The sequence below is a fragment of the Clinocottus analis genome, unplaced genomic scaffold (assembly GCF_023055335.1).
Source record: "Clinocottus analis isolate CAN_PGR_092001 unplaced genomic scaffold, fCliAna1.0.p SCAF_16, whole genome shotgun sequence".
Taxonomy (NCBI): Eukaryota; Metazoa; Chordata; class Actinopteri; order Perciformes; family Cottidae; genus Clinocottus; species Clinocottus analis.
In genome coordinates, this window is record NW_027175887.1 from 17,635,955 (window position 1) to 17,653,427 (window position 17,473).

General features: G+C 44.9%; 1 protein-coding gene across 1 annotated transcript in view; it reads right to left on the minus strand.

The window, feature by feature from the left end:
- tmem104 (transmembrane protein 104) overlaps positions 1 to 17,473 on the minus strand; it is a 32,995-nt gene that overhangs the window by 14,968 nt on the left and 554 nt on the right. Inside the window, exons 2-8 of the mRNA XM_068577826.1 lie at positions 17,392 to 17,458; positions 16,230 to 16,351; positions 15,804 to 15,885; positions 15,398 to 15,494; positions 15,162 to 15,245; positions 13,402 to 13,501; positions 12,179 to 12,275 (exon numbers count right to left, since the gene is read on the minus strand). Of these exons, the coding sequence (XP_068433927.1) occupies positions 12,179 to 12,275; positions 13,402 to 13,501; positions 15,162 to 15,245; positions 15,398 to 15,494; positions 15,804 to 15,885; positions 16,230 to 16,351; positions 17,392 to 17,436 (627 nt within the window). The 5' untranslated portion in view covers positions 17,437 to 17,458. The remainder of the gene's footprint in view (positions 1 to 12,178; positions 12,276 to 13,401; positions 13,502 to 15,161; positions 15,246 to 15,397; positions 15,495 to 15,803; positions 15,886 to 16,229; positions 16,352 to 17,391; positions 17,459 to 17,473) is intronic.

The following is a 17,473-nucleotide window of genomic DNA, read 5'->3' on the forward strand; positions in this document are numbered from 1 at the left end:
GGCCTCCTGGTGGACTCGAGGGCCTACTGGTGGACTAGAGGGCGTCACGGTGGACTAGAGGGCCTCCTGGTGGACTAGAGGGCGTCACGGTGGACTAGAGGGCCTCCTGGTGGACTCGAGGGCCTACTGGTGGACTAGAGGGCGTCACGGTGGACTAGAGGGCCTCCTGGTGGACTAGAGGGCGTCACGGTGGACTAGAGGGTTTGACTCATTTCCTCACACACACACACACACACACACACACACACACACACACACACACACACACACACACACACGGTTGATTAATGACGCAGCTGTGAGGAATCGATCCGTCGCGAGTGAATCAGAAGCAGCCGCTCGTCTTTCTATCCGCTGAAAGATGAAAGAGCGACTCGTCAATAAACACCGGCAGATTTTCAAAGCTCTACGTTAGATTTTCATAAAAAGTTGTGTTCATCTCAGGCCACGCCCCCTCCATGAAACCCCCGTAGATCCCGTCTTCCTTCATTCATCTTCTCCGTCAGTGATCGTGGAGATGTTTTAAATGCGAGACGAGGTTTTCGAGGTTCTGTGATCGGGTGGATTTCCCAGCGGAGACGCGGAGCTGAAACAGAGCCGCGATAACTCAAGACCTCCAGCGTCACGCATCGTTTACCTTTAATTAAGACCTTGAGGTGAGACCTTGAATGGGTGAAAGTGAAGCGGCGAGCGAAGCGAGGAGGCTTCTGAAGCTCCCAGACAGTTATGACATGACTCATGTTCCTCTATGAGCTTCGCTTTTTCAAAAAGAACTCAAACTAAACAAACGAGACCAGAGGAACGTTTAAATGGCCGCCGTCTGCAGCACACGCACGTGTGTGTGTGTGTGTGTGTGTGTGTGTGTGTGTGTGTGTGTGTGTGTGTGTGTGTGTGTGTGTGTGTGTGTGTGTTCAGAGGGAATCAAAGCCCAACTAAGACAGATTGCTTTCCATCTCCAGACAATATTTCATCTTAATGATGCAACAACAAAAAAAAAAAAAAAACGCTCAGAAAAAGAAAACACTTCTTTTCAGCCACATCATGTGTGCTCGCCTCCGGTGGTGACACGTCTGATGAAAGACTTCAGGGGGAACCGAACCAATCGGGTTGTGGAATGGAAAATGGCATAAAGATATAGGATACACACACACACACACACACACACACACACACACACACACACACACACAAGGCCTCGAAGGCAACGCGACGCATTTGAAACGTATTGGAAGCGTTTGTCAGGATGAAACAGAGTCTGACCGTCGGACTCATTAATCACCCGAAACCCATCACGCAGACGTAAGGAGCGTATATATAATGTTATATATGAATGTATAAAAGAATAGATAATAGATTTATGTGTATATATATATATATATATATATATATTAAGATGTATAATATGCTGCAGCTTCAGAGTCAGAGCAGAGAAACAAAACCAGAGGACGTGAAGCTGCATCTGGAGAACACGAGTTACAAAAAAGAAAGTAAAGAAACTCAATTATGAATATTTCTCTTTACGTCATGCTAATTCCCGTGAATGTGTCCATATGTGTGTGTGTGTGTGTGTGTGTGTGTGTGTGTGTGTGTGGAGGCCGTGTAACTGAGGCTTATCTGCCGCCAGCAGAAGCCTCTCCGTCCATCAGCTCTGGACGCCGCCGCTCGGCCCTCTGGGTCGCCGAGCTGCAGCCATTCAGCTCACACACACATAAATATAGATGAATAATTAATGCCATCTCTCTCTCTGAATATGACTCGCATCCAAAACAGACAACCAAAGCTTCAGGGAAGCAGCGATGAACCGCGACGAAGACGACTTGAAATCTTCATCAGCTCCTTCCTATTTTTATTTTTTTTTTACGTCTTCAGTCATGATTTCTTTCTTTCTTTCTTTCTTTCTATTCAATTATTTGTAAGTACGGAAGAATTAAACATTTCTGATTTTAATAGTTTTCTCATCGGCGATGATGACGTAAAAAAAAGTCCCTAAATTATTTTCGTATCTGTGAAAAACAGGTAAAGGAAGTTGTTGTAATTCTCATTTTGCCCACACGAGGCTGAAGTTGCCGCTTGAAGAGATTCAAACTCACTTCTGCCTCTTGTGGACAAAACCAGAATCACAACAACGAAACACAAACAAACATACAAAATGTACCCGATCACAGCTGGACGTGTTAGAGCAGCACAAACATGTGTTGTTGTTGTTGCTTTTACCAATTATTCTGCAAACAACAACAACACTTTGCACACAAACCTTTCGTGAGGTTCCAGATGACGGTGATATAAACAATAAAAGCTGAACATGTCATGAGAATAAACTCTGAGATTCAACACGTCCACAGACTCAGAGCCTCTTTCATGTGGTGAAGCGTTGCGTAACGAGGTAACGAGGAAACAAGGTAACAAGGTAACGAGGAAACAAGGTAACGAGGTAACGAGGTAACAAGGTAACGAGGTAACAAGGTAACGAGGTAACAAGGTCCACTCTGTGGCCCCGGAGACCGACGAGGCTCCACCAGATTACAGACCGGACTCCTAATGAGGGGAGAGGAGACCGGAGGAGGATGAAGAGGATGAAGAGATGCAAGGAGAGCGCATCGCGGTGGGAGGGGCCACGATGATGCAACAGGAGACGCCGGGCGACGTTCCTCCAGAGTTCAACTGCAGCAGAGGAACCCTGAAGGAACGTCTGGCCGTCCGCGCTGTGATTTAACAGCTGATTAGAGAGGCTTTTTATGTTTTTAATGGGTTTTAATGACAATAAAAAGCGTCTTCCAGCAGAGGTGAAAACCTTTTGGAACGACCTCGTTTACAAGAATGAGAATCAAGAGACGACGATGCAGAAAGACTCAAACTAAGAAAAGAAGGAGACGTTGTAACCTTTACTCAGAACCTCTGTTCATGATCTATGTGAAGGTTACAATGTAACCTCTGTTCTGAACATGGAGCATGTTCTATGTGAAGGTTACAATGTAACCTCTGTTCTAAACATGGAGCATGATCTATGTGAAGGTTACAATGTAACCTCTGTTCTAAACATGGAGCATGATCTATGTGAAGGTTACAATGTAACCTCAGCTTTTATCTTATTTACTTTTAACATAAATGAAACTTTTAGCCACACACACACACACACACACACACACACACACACACACACACACACACACACACACACACACACACACACACCCTTGAAGGCGGTATCGGGCTGCAGCGTTAAAGCGTTGGTGTCCGATCTCTTCCTCTGGAGCACAAACACTCATGAATCACTCCGTTTATCAGCCGGCAACAAAAGGAGCGGCTAAAGGAATCCACAGTGACCTCTGTGCGTCCTTGACCACTGCTCCCTCGTCACCGGTCCCCACCAGTCATCCCAGCTGCCCCCCCCCTCCTCCCAGTGTCTGACACCGCGTCCTGCTGCTGCATGGAGCGGACACTCCTTCCTGCTGAGAGATAATCTCCATTAAAGCGTCTGCAGCGGCGCCGCCTGCAGGGGGGCGTCGCCCGCTGCCGCCACGAGGAGCTGCTCTCAGATCAGCTGCTGCGACGCCTCGGAGAGGACTCAGAGCTGCGGGACGGCTAAACGTGTGAACACAAAGATTTTACTCACGCAAAGCGCAGCAAGTTGCGTCCACAGACGTGCAACAAGGTGAGCGACGCTGCAGCGAAGACGGCACGAGGCCTCCGGCGCCATCAAAGACGCCCAACGCCACAATAAAACTTTATTAGTTGATGAATCAGCTCCGCGTTGAGGAAAGCGCACTTCAGATTAACTTTCACTTTGCTGCACGAGACGGCGTTTGTTTGTTTGTTTGTTTGTCTCGGACAGAACGGCATCGTAACAGAGAGACTTCTGCGTGACGAGCGGTCAAACCTCGCAGCGTAAGCAGAGCGCGTCTCTGAGCTCGCATCGCGGACGCATTGATTTTCCGTCACTCGCCGCACGCCGGGAGGACAATAAATCAGCTGTTGAAAAAATAAAAAGATGGACTTGCCGTTCAGCCCAAAGCAGAGAGTCCAAGAGAAAACTCAGCGGGGGGGGGGGGGGGGGGGCGCTCAAGGACAGGAAGTTTAATCGAGGTCTCGCTGGGAATCTCAGCCGGAGGCCGAACTTCAGAAGCCCGGCAGGACGCCGGCGTTGTCGCTTAATCTTTTTTTCAATCACCGCCGTGTGAATCCGGGCCGGGATCAACACCGAGCGCCGCGTTACGCAACCGGCTCCATCGCCTCGCCTCCAACAAGTGTCCAAGAGACCGGAGGGGAAGAGGAAAAGCCGTCCCAGCGGCGGACGCGCCGGAATCAATCAGCCGGGCGGCAGAAATCGCAGCCGATCGGTGATCTTAAGAGCTTTTCTGGAGGGAAAGGGGCCGCTGGAGAAAAGTCAACGCTGATTGAGTCAAGAGATCTGACCCCGTGGAAAAAAAAAAAAAACACCAACCGGGCCGCTTCAGGTCCGTTATCACCGAGCAACTAGTTCCCCGTGTGGACTCGGCAAACGAGGAGGTTATGAGAACTTCTAACGAGGGTTTGATGAGCGTTAATAGTTCCTCGTGGCCGTTAGAAGCCGATGAAACGTTGATTTATTTAGTGGCCCGACTCATGCTGAAGTGTCTTAAAAGCCACCAGGGGGCGACTCCTCTGGTTGTATAGAAGTCTATGCTTCATGTGTTAAAGCTCTCTCTCCTGACCACCAGGGGGCGACTCCTCTGGTTGTATAGAAGTCTATGAACATCAGTCTGATGTTTAATGTTCGCCGTTAGCCGGTAAATCACATCCTGCAAAGGGCCACGTTAGCAAGGAGGTGCTATAATAGATTTACACTGCGATGCGTTCAGGCTCTACTTCAGAAGTTCTAACATTTAGATGTGTTATAATCCAATTATGTAAAATGTAGTTTTTGGCAAGAAAACTTGAAGAAATAGAACCTTTTAAAAAGGAGATATTATCACGGCAATATAAAATGATTATGACCCGTTTAACGCCGTCATAAAACCCAGCATGGAGTGGACTCTTCCGTCTGTGGGTCACCTGTGGAGGTGCTAATAAATTACACTAACGGGAGTTTAAGTGTGCAGACCTTCATCTACATGTTTTACTGCCGTCGAGTCTTCGGTCCAGCAGCCTTTACGTTGCTTACTTTTGTCTAATTTGTATGGAGCAATAATTCAATACCCTCCTACAGGTCGTGCAGAATTTAACTCTGCAGAAACACACACACACACACACACACACACACACGGTTTCCCCGATAGGCCGAGCGTCAATGTCAGCGCTGACACTCGGCTGATGCGCCTGACACGCGATGAAGGGAAGGAGCCCGAGGTGAGGATCTGAAAAACAGGAAACTGTTGGACGCCTGAAGACACGCCGAATCCCAACGTGTCCTCCGGGTGTCGGCAATCTGCGGAGAACGACGCTCAAGAAACTTGCCCGCAACAGGTGGGATTAAAAAAAACACACAAAGAGGATTACAAATAATCTCAAAAGTGAGCCAACCCCCCCCACCCCCTCTCGTCCCTCCTTGTTTCATTAAGCGAGTGGCCTCGCTGGTGAAGGTCTCGTCATCTGCACGCCGACAGCTGTTCTCAAAACCTAAAAATAACCGTCAATCTGTCGTCCGCTGCGAACAAAGCGAACCCGAATCGCTCGCCGAGCGCGGACACCTGCGTCTGCCAAAACTCTCCAAGAGATTTGCACGTAGGAAAAAGCCGGCGTCCAGACGGAGGAGACGCCGACAAATGGAGGTCAATGGCAAGAAACTCCAGGCTGCTGGAGGAAGACTCCCCCCCCCCAAAAAACAACCACCTGCACATCAATTACCCAGCCGGCGGTTCCTTGAAGTCTGGAAGAAGTCTGGCAGTGAAGAGAAACAGCCAGAGAAAGGTCTGGATGAATGGAAGTAAATGGAGGCAACATTTAACCAGCAAAACCCAATGAAAACACCAGTTTATGAACTCTCACACGGCTCTTGCACAATGATAATAATCCCATTTACTTCCATTCATTATGACTTTTTTTTTGTTCACTGTAAATGGAAGTAAATGGAGGCAACAATTAACCATCAAATCTCTGATAGAACATCAGTTTATGAACTCACACACTTGCAGAATGATACACTAGTCTAGAGTTGTACTGCACGCGTTGTGTGTGAGTTTGTAAAAGTAGGTTTCGCTGTTGTGACATGTGGCTTCCATTTACTTCCATTCATTGAGACTTTTTGCTGTTTTTGTGTTTTTTTCGTTCACTATAAATGGAAGTGAATGGAGGCAACAATTAACCATCAGATCTCTGATAGAACATCAGTTTATGAACTCACACACGGCTCTTGCAGAATGATAATAAGATTTATTTACCTCCATTTACCTCCATTCATCAAGACCTTTCTCTCGTTGTTACTCCGTTCACTGCCAAAGTTCTTTGAGACTTCAAGGAACTGCCGGCTAAGTCATTGATGCGCAAGTGGTCGTTTGAAGAAAAAAAAAAAAACATGCACCAAAAAGTCTTAATAAATGAAAGTAAATGGAGCAAAACATCGGTTTACAAGCTCACACACACAACTCGTGCAGTACAACCCTAGACTAGTGTATCATGTGCTGCACAGGTTGTGTGTGAGTTTGTAAAGGGATGCTTCGCTGTCCATTTACTTCCATTCATCAAGACTTTTGTGTTTTTTTTATTCACTATGCAGCCGTGAAAGAAGATCACGTTTTCTTCAAGAATTCACGGTAACACAGGTGTGTAAATGTTAAACAAACGGTAATTTTGTTGGTGAAGTATTGTTTAAAAGTGCTCTGGAGGATGAGATGGAAATATTCCAACATTTAAATGCGTTATAATCTAATTTTTTGGCAAGAAACTAGGAGATTATCACGGCAATATACAATTATGACCCATTTACTTCCATTAGCAGATGGTAATTTTGTTTGTGCAGATGTTTTCCTATTCTGACCATTCATAGACGCAAAAATTGTCAATTTATCTAAAAAGAAAAGATCAACAGAAAGTTAGTTGATGGAAAGAAGTTAGATGAAAGGTCGTTCAGCCAACACGAAGCAGCAGAAGAAAGTAAATGAAAGTAAATGAGAGGATGTTTTGCTGCAGGACTCCGTCTGGCATCGACCCCCCGGCCTCTGGGCTCCAATCACCACACATGGATTAAAGAGCAACAACATAATCAGCCGCTCTTTAATCTCTCTGTTCCTAAACTCTGAACACGTTACGGCTGCTGCAACGAACACGACTGCAACCAAGTAGAAACTAAATGAGAAGAACTGAACTATTATCCAACTGACGCCAAACTCTCAGCTCTCAGTTGTTGTTGTATACAAAGTATGTCATCGGTACTAAAGTGCCGTCTTTTAACCAAATTTTCATGATTTAGCGAAAATTTTCGCGAGCTAACGAAATTTTTGCGACCTAACGAAATTTTCACGACTTACGGAAATTTTCACGGTTTCGCGAAAATTTTCGCGACCTAACGAAATTTTCGCGACCTAACGAAATTTTCGCGAGCTAACGAAATTTTTGCGATCTAACGAAATTTTTGCGACCTAACGAAATTTTCGCGACCTAACGAAATTTTCGCGACCTAACGAAATTTTCGCGAGCTAACGAAATTTTTGCGATCTAACGAAATTTTTGCGACCTAACGAAATTTTTGCGACCTAACGGTTTCGCGAAAATTTTCACGGTTTTGCGAAAATTTTCACGGTTTTGCGAAAATTTTCACGACCTAACAAAATTTTCACGACTTACGGAAATTTTCCCGGTTTCGCGAAAATTTTGGCAACGTAACGAAATTTTCGCGAGCTAACGAAATTTTCGCGAGCTAACGAAATTTTCGCGAGCTAACGAAATTTTCGCGACCTAACGAAATTTTTGCGACCTAACAAAATTTTCCCGACTTACGGAAATTGTCACGGTTTCGCGAAAATTTTCGCAACCTAACGAAATTTTCGCGACCTAACGAAATTTTCGCGAACTAACGGAATTTTCGCGAACTAACGGAATTTTCGCGAACTAACGAAATTTTCACGGTTTAGCGAAAATTTTCACGACTTACGGAAATTTTCACGGTTTCGCGAAAATTTTCGCAACCTAACGAAATTTTCGCGACCTAACGAAATTTTCGCGAACTAACGGAATTTTCACGAACTAACGAAATTTTCACGGTTTAGCGAAAATTTTCACGACTTACGGAAATTTTCACGGTTTCGCGAAAATTTTCGTGACTTAACAAAATTTTCGCAACCTAACGAAATTTTCGCGACCTAACGAAATTTTCGCGAACTAACGGAATTTTCACGAACTAACGAAATTTTCACGGTTTAGCGAAAATTTTCACGACTTACGGAAATTTTCACGGTTTCGCGAAAATTTTCGTGACTTAACAAAATTTTCGCAACCTAACGAAATTTTCGCGACCTAACGAAATTTTCGCGAACTAACGGAATTTTCACGAACTAACGAAATTTTCACGGTTTAGCGAAAATTTTCACGACTTACGGAAATTTTCACGGTTTCGCGAAAATTTTCGTGACTTAACAAAATTTTCGCAACCTAACGAAATTTTCGCGACCTAACGAAATTTTCGCGAACTAACGGAATTTTCACGAACTAACGAAATTTTCACGGTTTAGCGAAAATTTTCACGACTTACGGAAATTTTCACGGTTTCGCGAAAATTTTCGTGACTTAACAAAATTTTCGCAACCTAACGAAATTTTCGCGACCTAACGAAATTTTCGCGAACTAACGGAATTTTCACGAACTAACGAAATTTTCACGGTTTAGCGAAAATTTTCACGACTTACGGAAATTTTCACGGTTTCGCGAAAATTTTCGTGACTTAACAAAATTTTCGCAACCTAACGAAATTTTCGCGACCTAACGAAATTTTCGCGAACTAACGGAATTTTCACGAACTAACGAAATTTTCACGGTTTAGCGAAAATTTTCACGACTTACGGAAATTTTCACGGTTTCGCGAAAATTTTCGTGACTTAACAAAATTTTCGCAACCTAACGAAATTTTCGCGACCTAACGAAATTTTCGCGAACTAACGGAATTTTCACGAACTAACGAAATTTTCACGGTTTAGCGAAAATTTTCACGACTTACGGAAATTTTCACGGTTTCGCGAAAATTTTCGTGACTTAACAAAATTTTCGCAACCTAACGAAATTTTCGCGACCTAACGAAATTTTCGCGAACTAACGGAATTTTCACGAACTAACGAAATTTTCACGGTTTAGCGAAAATTTTCACGACTTACGGAAATTTTCACGGTTTCGCGAAAATTTTCGTGACTTAACAAAATTTTCGCAACCTAACGAAATTTTCGCGACCTAACGAAATTTTCGCGAACTAACGGAATTTTCACGAACTAACGAAATTTTCACGGTTTAGCGAAAATTTTCACGACTTACGGAAATTTTCACGGTTTCGCGAAAATTTTCGTGACTTAACAAAATTTTCGCAACCTAACGAAATTTTCGCGACCTAACGAAATTTTCGCGAACTAACGGAATTTTCACGAACTAACGAAATTTTCACGGTTTAGCGAAAATTTTCACGACTTACGGAAATTTTCACGGTTTCGCGAAAATTTTCGTGACTTAACAAAATTTTCGCAACCTAACGAAATTTTCGCGACCTAACGAAATTTTCGCGAACTAACGGAATTTTCACGAACTAACGAAATTTTCACGGTTTAGCGAAAATTTTCACGACTTACGGAAATTTTCACGGTTTCGCGAAAATTTTCGTGACTTAACAAAATTTTCGCAACCTAACGAAATTTTCGCGACCTAACGAAATTTTCGCGAACTAACGGAATTTTCACGAACTAACGAAATTTTCACGGTTTAGCGAAAATTTTCACGACTTACGGAAATTTTCACGGTTTCGCGAAAATTTTCGTGACTTAACAAAATTTTCGCAACCTAACGAAATTTTCGCGACCTAACGAAATTTTCGCGAACTAACGGAATTTTCACGAACTAACGAAATTTTCACGGTTTAGCAAAAATTTTCACGACTTACGGAAATTTTCACGGTTTCGCGAAAATTTTCACGACTTACGGAAATTTTCACGGTTTCGCGAAAATTTTCGTGACTTAACAAAATTTTCGCGACCTAACAAAATTTTCACAACTTACGGAAATTTTCACGGTTTCGCGAAAATTTTCGCGACCTAATGAAATTTCCGCGACTTAACGAAATTTCCGCGACCTAACGAAATTTTCGCGGTTTAGCGAAAATTTTCGCAACTTAACGAAATTTCCGCAACTTAACGAAATTTCCGCAACTTAACGAAATTTCCGCGACTTAACGAAATTTTTCCCAACAAAAAAAGACTTATGAATTTTAACCAATCTTCATGATTTTTCAAGGACTTTTCCAGGCCTGGAAATAACCATTTTAAAACTCCATGACTTTTCCAGGTTTTCCATGAGAACCCTGACGTATGTTCTCTTCTTCTTCTTTATTATTCACGGACGGTTTGACGTGAACTCGGCTTTAAGTGTAAAAACACCAGAGTTTATTTCTCAGCGTCCAGCGGTGGACGTTGCTCCTCCGACGGTGACGACGGTGCGGTAACGCGAGGGTTCGATGCCGAGGGCAGAGAAGACAGAAGGAGGGTGGAGCGGGTGGAGCTCTTTCCACGGGCGTAGAAACCGGCTGATGAGAAAAAAAAAGAGTCAATTATTTAGACTCCTGGTGGAGAGCCGAGGGCCCGATGCTCTGACCCGGTGACGAGGAGCCGCCGTCTGCAGCCGGCGCCACCGGGCCGCCTGAATGTTTCATCGCGGCTCGGTGGGGTTTATTTATTTAAAAAAAAAAAAAAAAGGGGAGAAGAAGAAGAAGAAGAAGAAGAAGAAGAAAGATGAGTTATGGGGTAAATAAAATACCGGGCGTGGGAACAGAACATGTCAATCAACGGCTGAATATTTTTATTAAAAAGACAAAAGTTCTTTAATATTGGAGACGACGCCGTGTAGGAAGTGTTCGTGGAAGCGTTTCAACCTGGATCATGTTTGTTTATGTTGTTTGTTTGTTTTATTGGTGAAGACTTGTTAGAAAAGGTCCCATCAGTGCTTCATTTCTTGTAAAAAAGTTCAGTGTTTCGTATCTATTTCCTCGATGGGTCATCAGGAAATTAATCTGCAAAAGCGCAAGTGTAAACAAATTGAGCGGAGATTACGAAATCAGCGTTATTTCAATTTGCTTACATGCAGTAAAAGAGGATTATCCCATTAGGACGCGAGCGGGGGGGAAAGTTCATGCACGGGAAGAAGATTCGAGCTCCGCTCGCTCTGGTAAACATCCAGAGAGAGAGAACCGGTGCTGAGGAGAGCAGCACATCCATCACTGTCGCCGGGCAGAGTTACAGAAGGAGATCAGCGGCTCGCCCAAAACTTCAAGTCTTCAAGACTCCATGACTCCAAGACTTCAAGACTCCAAGACTTCAAGACTCCAAGACTTCAAGACTCCAAGACTCCAAGACTCCAAGACTCCAAGACTTCAAGACTTCAAGCTTCAAGACTTCAAGCTTCAAGACTTCAAGACTTCAAGGCTTCAAGACTTCAAGGCTTCAAGCTGCAAGACTTCAAGCTGCAAGACTTCAAGCTGCAAGACTTCAAGCTGCAAGACTTCAAGGCTTCAAGCTGCAAGGCTTCAAGCTGCAAGGCTTCAAGCTGCAAGGCTTCAAGCTGCAAGACTTCAAGCTGCAAGACTTCAAGCTGCAAGACTTCAAAGCTGCAAGACTTTAAAACTTCAAGACTTTAAAACTTCAAGACTTTAAAACTTCAAGACTTTAAAACTTCAAGACTTTAAAACTTCAAGACTTTAAAACTTCAAGACTTTAAAACTTCAAGACTTCGAAGGACACAAGTCTGGAAAGTTTTAGAGAATCTGCCCGTAATCTGGGTCTGAAATGTTAACAGGTCCGTTGTCTCCCGACCGAGTAAAGAACCCGCGTTCTGAGTGGAAGAACCCGCGTTCTGAGTGGAAGAACCCGCGTTCTGAGTGGAAGAACCCGCGTTCTGAGTGGAAGAACCCGCGTTCTGAGTGGAAGAACCCGCGTTCTGAGTGGAAGAACCCGCGTTCTGAGTGGAAGAACCCGCGTTCTGCGGTGACAGGACGAAGGTGATGAAGGTGAAGTGGACTCACCAGGAACACGCGGTACGCGTCCTTCCTGGTCACGGAGCCCCAGCAGGGATCCGTGTCGTTGTACTTGACGCCTCCAGCGCTGCAGGAGTGGTTCCCACTGCAGGGAGTAAACAACAACAACAACAACAAGAAGAGAGATCAACATCTGGAAGCAAACGATGGTTTAAAGCCTGAACTCTCCAGAGTAATAATGAATGTTCGGCTGCATCTTTGCTCTACTTTCTTTTGTTGGTTAATTTAATGTTTTTATTGTTGTTTATCCCTTGCAGGATAAATAAAGTATCTAAACGTAACACCAGAGCTGCAGACCTCCACCAGGATGCAGACGTCTGTGTTCATCTCTCTGAGCTTCAGTCTGTAAAATGTGTTTTAAACCAAATCAGAGACGTGTCCGTCAGAAGCGTTAGGCTCCGCCCCCCTGCAGGAAGCGCTCAGCCTGCAGGAAGCGCTCAGCCTGCAGGAAGCGCTCAGCCTGCAGGAAGCGCTCAGCCTGCAGGCCGAGCGCTCACAGAGCAATAACTGTGTCTGGAAGAGCGGCAACGCAACTACGAGAGGTCAACCGCCTGCAGACGCCTGAACGTCTTCACCTGGAGCTCAGAGGAGGAAACGAGACGAAGACACAAACGCTGTGACTCACACAGCTTCTGACCGATGGAACTCCATCACTATCAACCACATTTTCATGAATTTTAACCCAATTTTCATAACTTTGAACCATATTTTTATGACTTTAAACTAAATGTTCATGATCAAACATTGTGTGAAATGTGTGTGTGAACAGTAAAAAGTGATAAAATGTAGTATTTAAACTAACAATGAGGATTCAAAGCATACAGTAAACCTTAAATGACTCAAATGAATGAGAGACAATAGTTTGATTAAAAGAATAAACATTTATATAGATGTCTGTATGTATGCTGCTGATATTTTGAGCCTCTTTCTTTTAAAAGCAGATTCATTATTTAAACTAAATTAACGTCATGAACACATGAATATAACACATTTACACAACTTTTACTAAACTTTGGGGTATTTTAGTTGTTTCAAGGACTTTTCCAGGCCTGAAAATATTGGAGTTTTTAAAACTCAAGGACTTTTCCAGGTTTTCCATGAAACAGAAAAAGTAGGCCAAATGTTCCTAAAAACCTTCGTCAGCAGCGAGGACCATAAAGTGGGCGTGGCCTTTATCGTCCTCTCTGCCGGAGTGGGCGTGGCCTTCTTACCAGGCGACCTCCATCAGCGATATCGGCACGGCGGCGGCGTAGATGGCGAGGTCTCCGTACAGGTACACGATGATGCAGATGTAGAACATGTTCACGCCGACTGCGGGACAGGAAACAGGAAGCAACAGGAAGAGTCAATATTTCACCCACAAAACTCGTCCCCTTTTCCCTCCACCCTCGTCTCCTCCACCCTCGTCTCCTCTTCCCTTCTTCCTGGGACAGCGGAGGCTCGTCTTACGGGTCCAGTGAAAAATATTAATAGCATTCATTGAAAAACAAATCACTTCATGAAAGATATTCCCCATCAGCCTTTTACTCCACAGCGACTTGTCTGCACCATCTGCCCTCCATCTTTCCTCCCTCCTTCCTTCCTTCCTTCCTTCCCTCCTTCTGCCAGGACAAGATGGAGGGCTTTAACCGGCAGACAGATCATCACAGAGCGCCGCACATCCATCACGCTGCTGGACGCTCAGAACGAGGTTAAAGCGTCCAACTGGACTTCAGCTCGGAGAAAACAGAGAGTTCATTAAGAAGAAGGAAATAGACTTCTATACAACCAGAGGAGTCGCCCCCTGGTGGTCAGGAGAGAGAATGCAGCTTTAACACATGAAGCATAGACTTCTATACAACCAGAGGAGTCGCCCACTGGTGGTCAGGAGAGAGAATGCAGCTTTAACACATGAAGCATAGACTTCTATACAACCAGAGGAGTCGCCCCCTGGTGGTCAGGAGAGAGAATGCAGCTTTAACACATGAAGCATAGACTTCTATACAACCAGAGGAGTCGCCCCCTGGTGGTCAGGAGAGAGAATACAGCTTCAACACATGAAACATAGACTTCTATACAACCAGAGGAGTCTTACTGAGATCAAAATCAGCTTTGACCCCCAGAAAAGTCACAAAGTTCTCTTGTCGTACTTTTGTGAACTTCTCCTTTGTGAGTCCAAACGTTGATTCACTGAAGAATCAACAACTCGCCTCTAAAAATAAGAAACTGGGCCAGAAGGATAATTAACGCCGTCGTGTCGCATTAACTGGACCGTTCTACTTCGAAGGTGAACCTTCAAACTTTTAACGGCTGTAAAAACAACTTTTCAACCACAAAGTCAGACAAGATCCAGGAAACCACGAAACGGAGCGTTTTATTTTGAAAAAAGAAGAAAAAACCCTTCAGAAAGCGACGCTCTGAAGGTCAGGAAACGTATCTGAACATATGAATATGATAACAGAGGTCATAATGCTCCTCTCCTCCAGCTGGAGGAGGAACTCCTTTCCTCCTTTCAGACATCGATGCGTCCACGAGGAGGAGAAGCTCGTCAGCGCTTTCTCCTCCAACGAGGCGAAGCGTGAAGGCCGAGGGCGCCACCTTGTGTCAGAGACATGGCGACGCTCCTCGAGGAGACGAGGGAGCAGGAAGCAAAAGGGAGGACGAGCGTTTTCTCCGTGAGGTTCAAGGTGATTCTGCTTCCAGGATTCATTAGAAACCCTCTTGTCTGTCCTCCTCCACTTCCCTTCCCTCCCTCCTTCCCTCCCTCCTTCCCTCACTCCCTCCCTCCCTCCCTCACTCACTCCCTCCCTCCTTAATGGCATCAAACAGGTAATTACAACCAAAGGCTATTCATCCTTTTATAATTATATCCAATTAGAGCGTCTTCCCTTTTGATTAAGACGTTAAATCACCTTTTAAACGTGAGCAGCTAAAGTCAACAAAAAACACGCTTTAAAGAAGAAGAAGAAGAAGAAGAAGAAGAAGTGGTTACCTTTGTTGAAGAACATGGAGGCCATCTGTCCCATCTCAACGCGCTCCAGGATGTCGAAGTGGTCCACGTGACCTCCTGACCTCTCTGTGGGACACGGAGGACATCGTGAGAGCTGCAGCGCTACAGCCAATCACGACGTCACGCGATGACGTCGTCATAATGGAGTCATCACGGTGATGTCACCGCCGTGACGTCCTCATGCGACGTCACGGCGGTGACCTGAACTCGGTACTCACGGACGGACAGGATGGGCTTGGTCTCCGGCTCCGCTCGGCCTCGCACCGCCACGACGTCGTCGTCAGAGTACTCAGAGGTGGAGTCGCTGTCGTCGACCTGCGGAGATGAAGCAATGAATAAACACAAGCGTGATGATCTCCACTCCAGAGACGAGGAGACGAGGACACACAGGAGACGTAGGAAACGAGACATGGGAGAGAAGGAGACATAAGAAACATAGGAGACATAAATGGAGTTGCACCATCTGTGAAGCTCCAACAGAGGGCGATGACGTCAAACATCACATAACACAAAGGCTTATTTGATATATTTATCATTTCCCTTTAGAGTGTGTGTGTGTGTGTGTGTGTGTGTGTGTGTGTGTGTGTGTGTGTGTGTGTGTGTGTGTGTGTGTCTTCTCGTCACCTCTTCCTGCTTCCTCCTCTTCCAGCGCAGCTGAGCGTTCGCCGCCGCCATCGACTCAATCACGAACGTGGTCGTCATGTAACTGAAAGACAATTTAATGAAGCGTGAACAACGTGAACACTCATATTTACACGAGGAGACGAGGAGATGAGGAGACATGAAGAAGAGGAGACATGGGAGATGAGGAGACATGGGAGACGAGAAGACATGAAGAAGAGGAGACGAGGAGACGTGAGAGACGAGGAGACGGAGGACATGAGGAGACATGGAGAACAGGAGATGTAAGAGACAAGGAGACAAGGAGATGTGGGAGACAAGACATAGGAAATGAGACATAGGAGACGTAGAAGATAAAGGAGACAAGGAGAACTAGGAGACGTAGGAGACAAGGAGACATGAACATGAACATTAAAAACTAAAACTCGCCTCATGAAGCCCAGGAAGGAGATGAGCGCGGTGCTCACCACCCAGCCGGCCTCGGCGAAGGCTTTGGGCATCGTCAGCGCTCCGGTTCCCACGATCAGATTGAACATGTACACCAGCCCCACCTGCAGGACGGAGCACACCTCCGTCAGGCGCTCTGCTGCATGCTGGGAAAACACCTCAGACCATTGTGCAACTCTCAGAGGCCCAATCCCAATCCCCACCCTGAACCCTCAGACCCTGAACCCTCAGACCCTGAACCCTCAGACCCTGAACCCTCAGACCCTGAACCCTCAGACCCTGAACCCTCAGGGACTCACTGGCGTCAGCTCTAACTGGTTGAGAGTCTTTAGGGCTTGATGGTGTGAACATGAATGACAGAACTTTACTGCAACATCACGTGACTACTTTAAAAATATTGTGTACAATTATGTATTTATTTTATTCACTGATTTAAACGTCTTCCTCACGAGAAAGTAATTTTTATTTATTTATATCCTTGTTTTTGTCAAAAAGAAATGTTTGATGAATCTACAAATAAATAAATAAATATATATATATATATATATATATATATAGCATGTTTTTATGTTCCATAATGTTGTAAAGTTATTTTATCGGGCTAAATGCCCACATGCCTTTTTTTTTTTTACGTCTCCATTCTTTTATTGGGAACTGCATGTTTAACCTCACGTTGCAATGCATTGTGGGTAATTCCCTTAGGCAAAGTCAGGATCTAATGTTGACTTATGGAAAGGGTTCGTAAAGGGCTTAAAATGTCCGCCACAGAGCCTTCAGGCACTCCACGATGTAACACTGGGACACTGCTGAACCCTCAAAGTCCGTAAGGATGGAGATTGGGATTAAGCCTCAGACTCTTTAATTATTCAAGAGTTTTAACTTCCTGGAAAAAACTAACTAAAAAAAGATCGAAATGTTGCTGGCGGAAGCAGAGAGACACTCAAATGAGTTGACGAAGAAGATCTGGACCAAGAGGGATGTGTAAGCACTTTAGTTTCCTCTTTAACCTCCATCCTTCCTCATCCTTCAACTTAACAAGTCTGTAACTGTCATATAAAACATTTAACTGCTCCGGACTGATTACACTTTGCATGGAGCTGTAACAGCATTCAGGATAAAGCACAGCATCCTGCAGGATACTCACAAAAGGGGAGTAAGGTTCCCCGCTCTCGGTAATTCCACCTGCCATGGCTGACGTCACCGGTCCTCACCTGAGGGGGAAACAA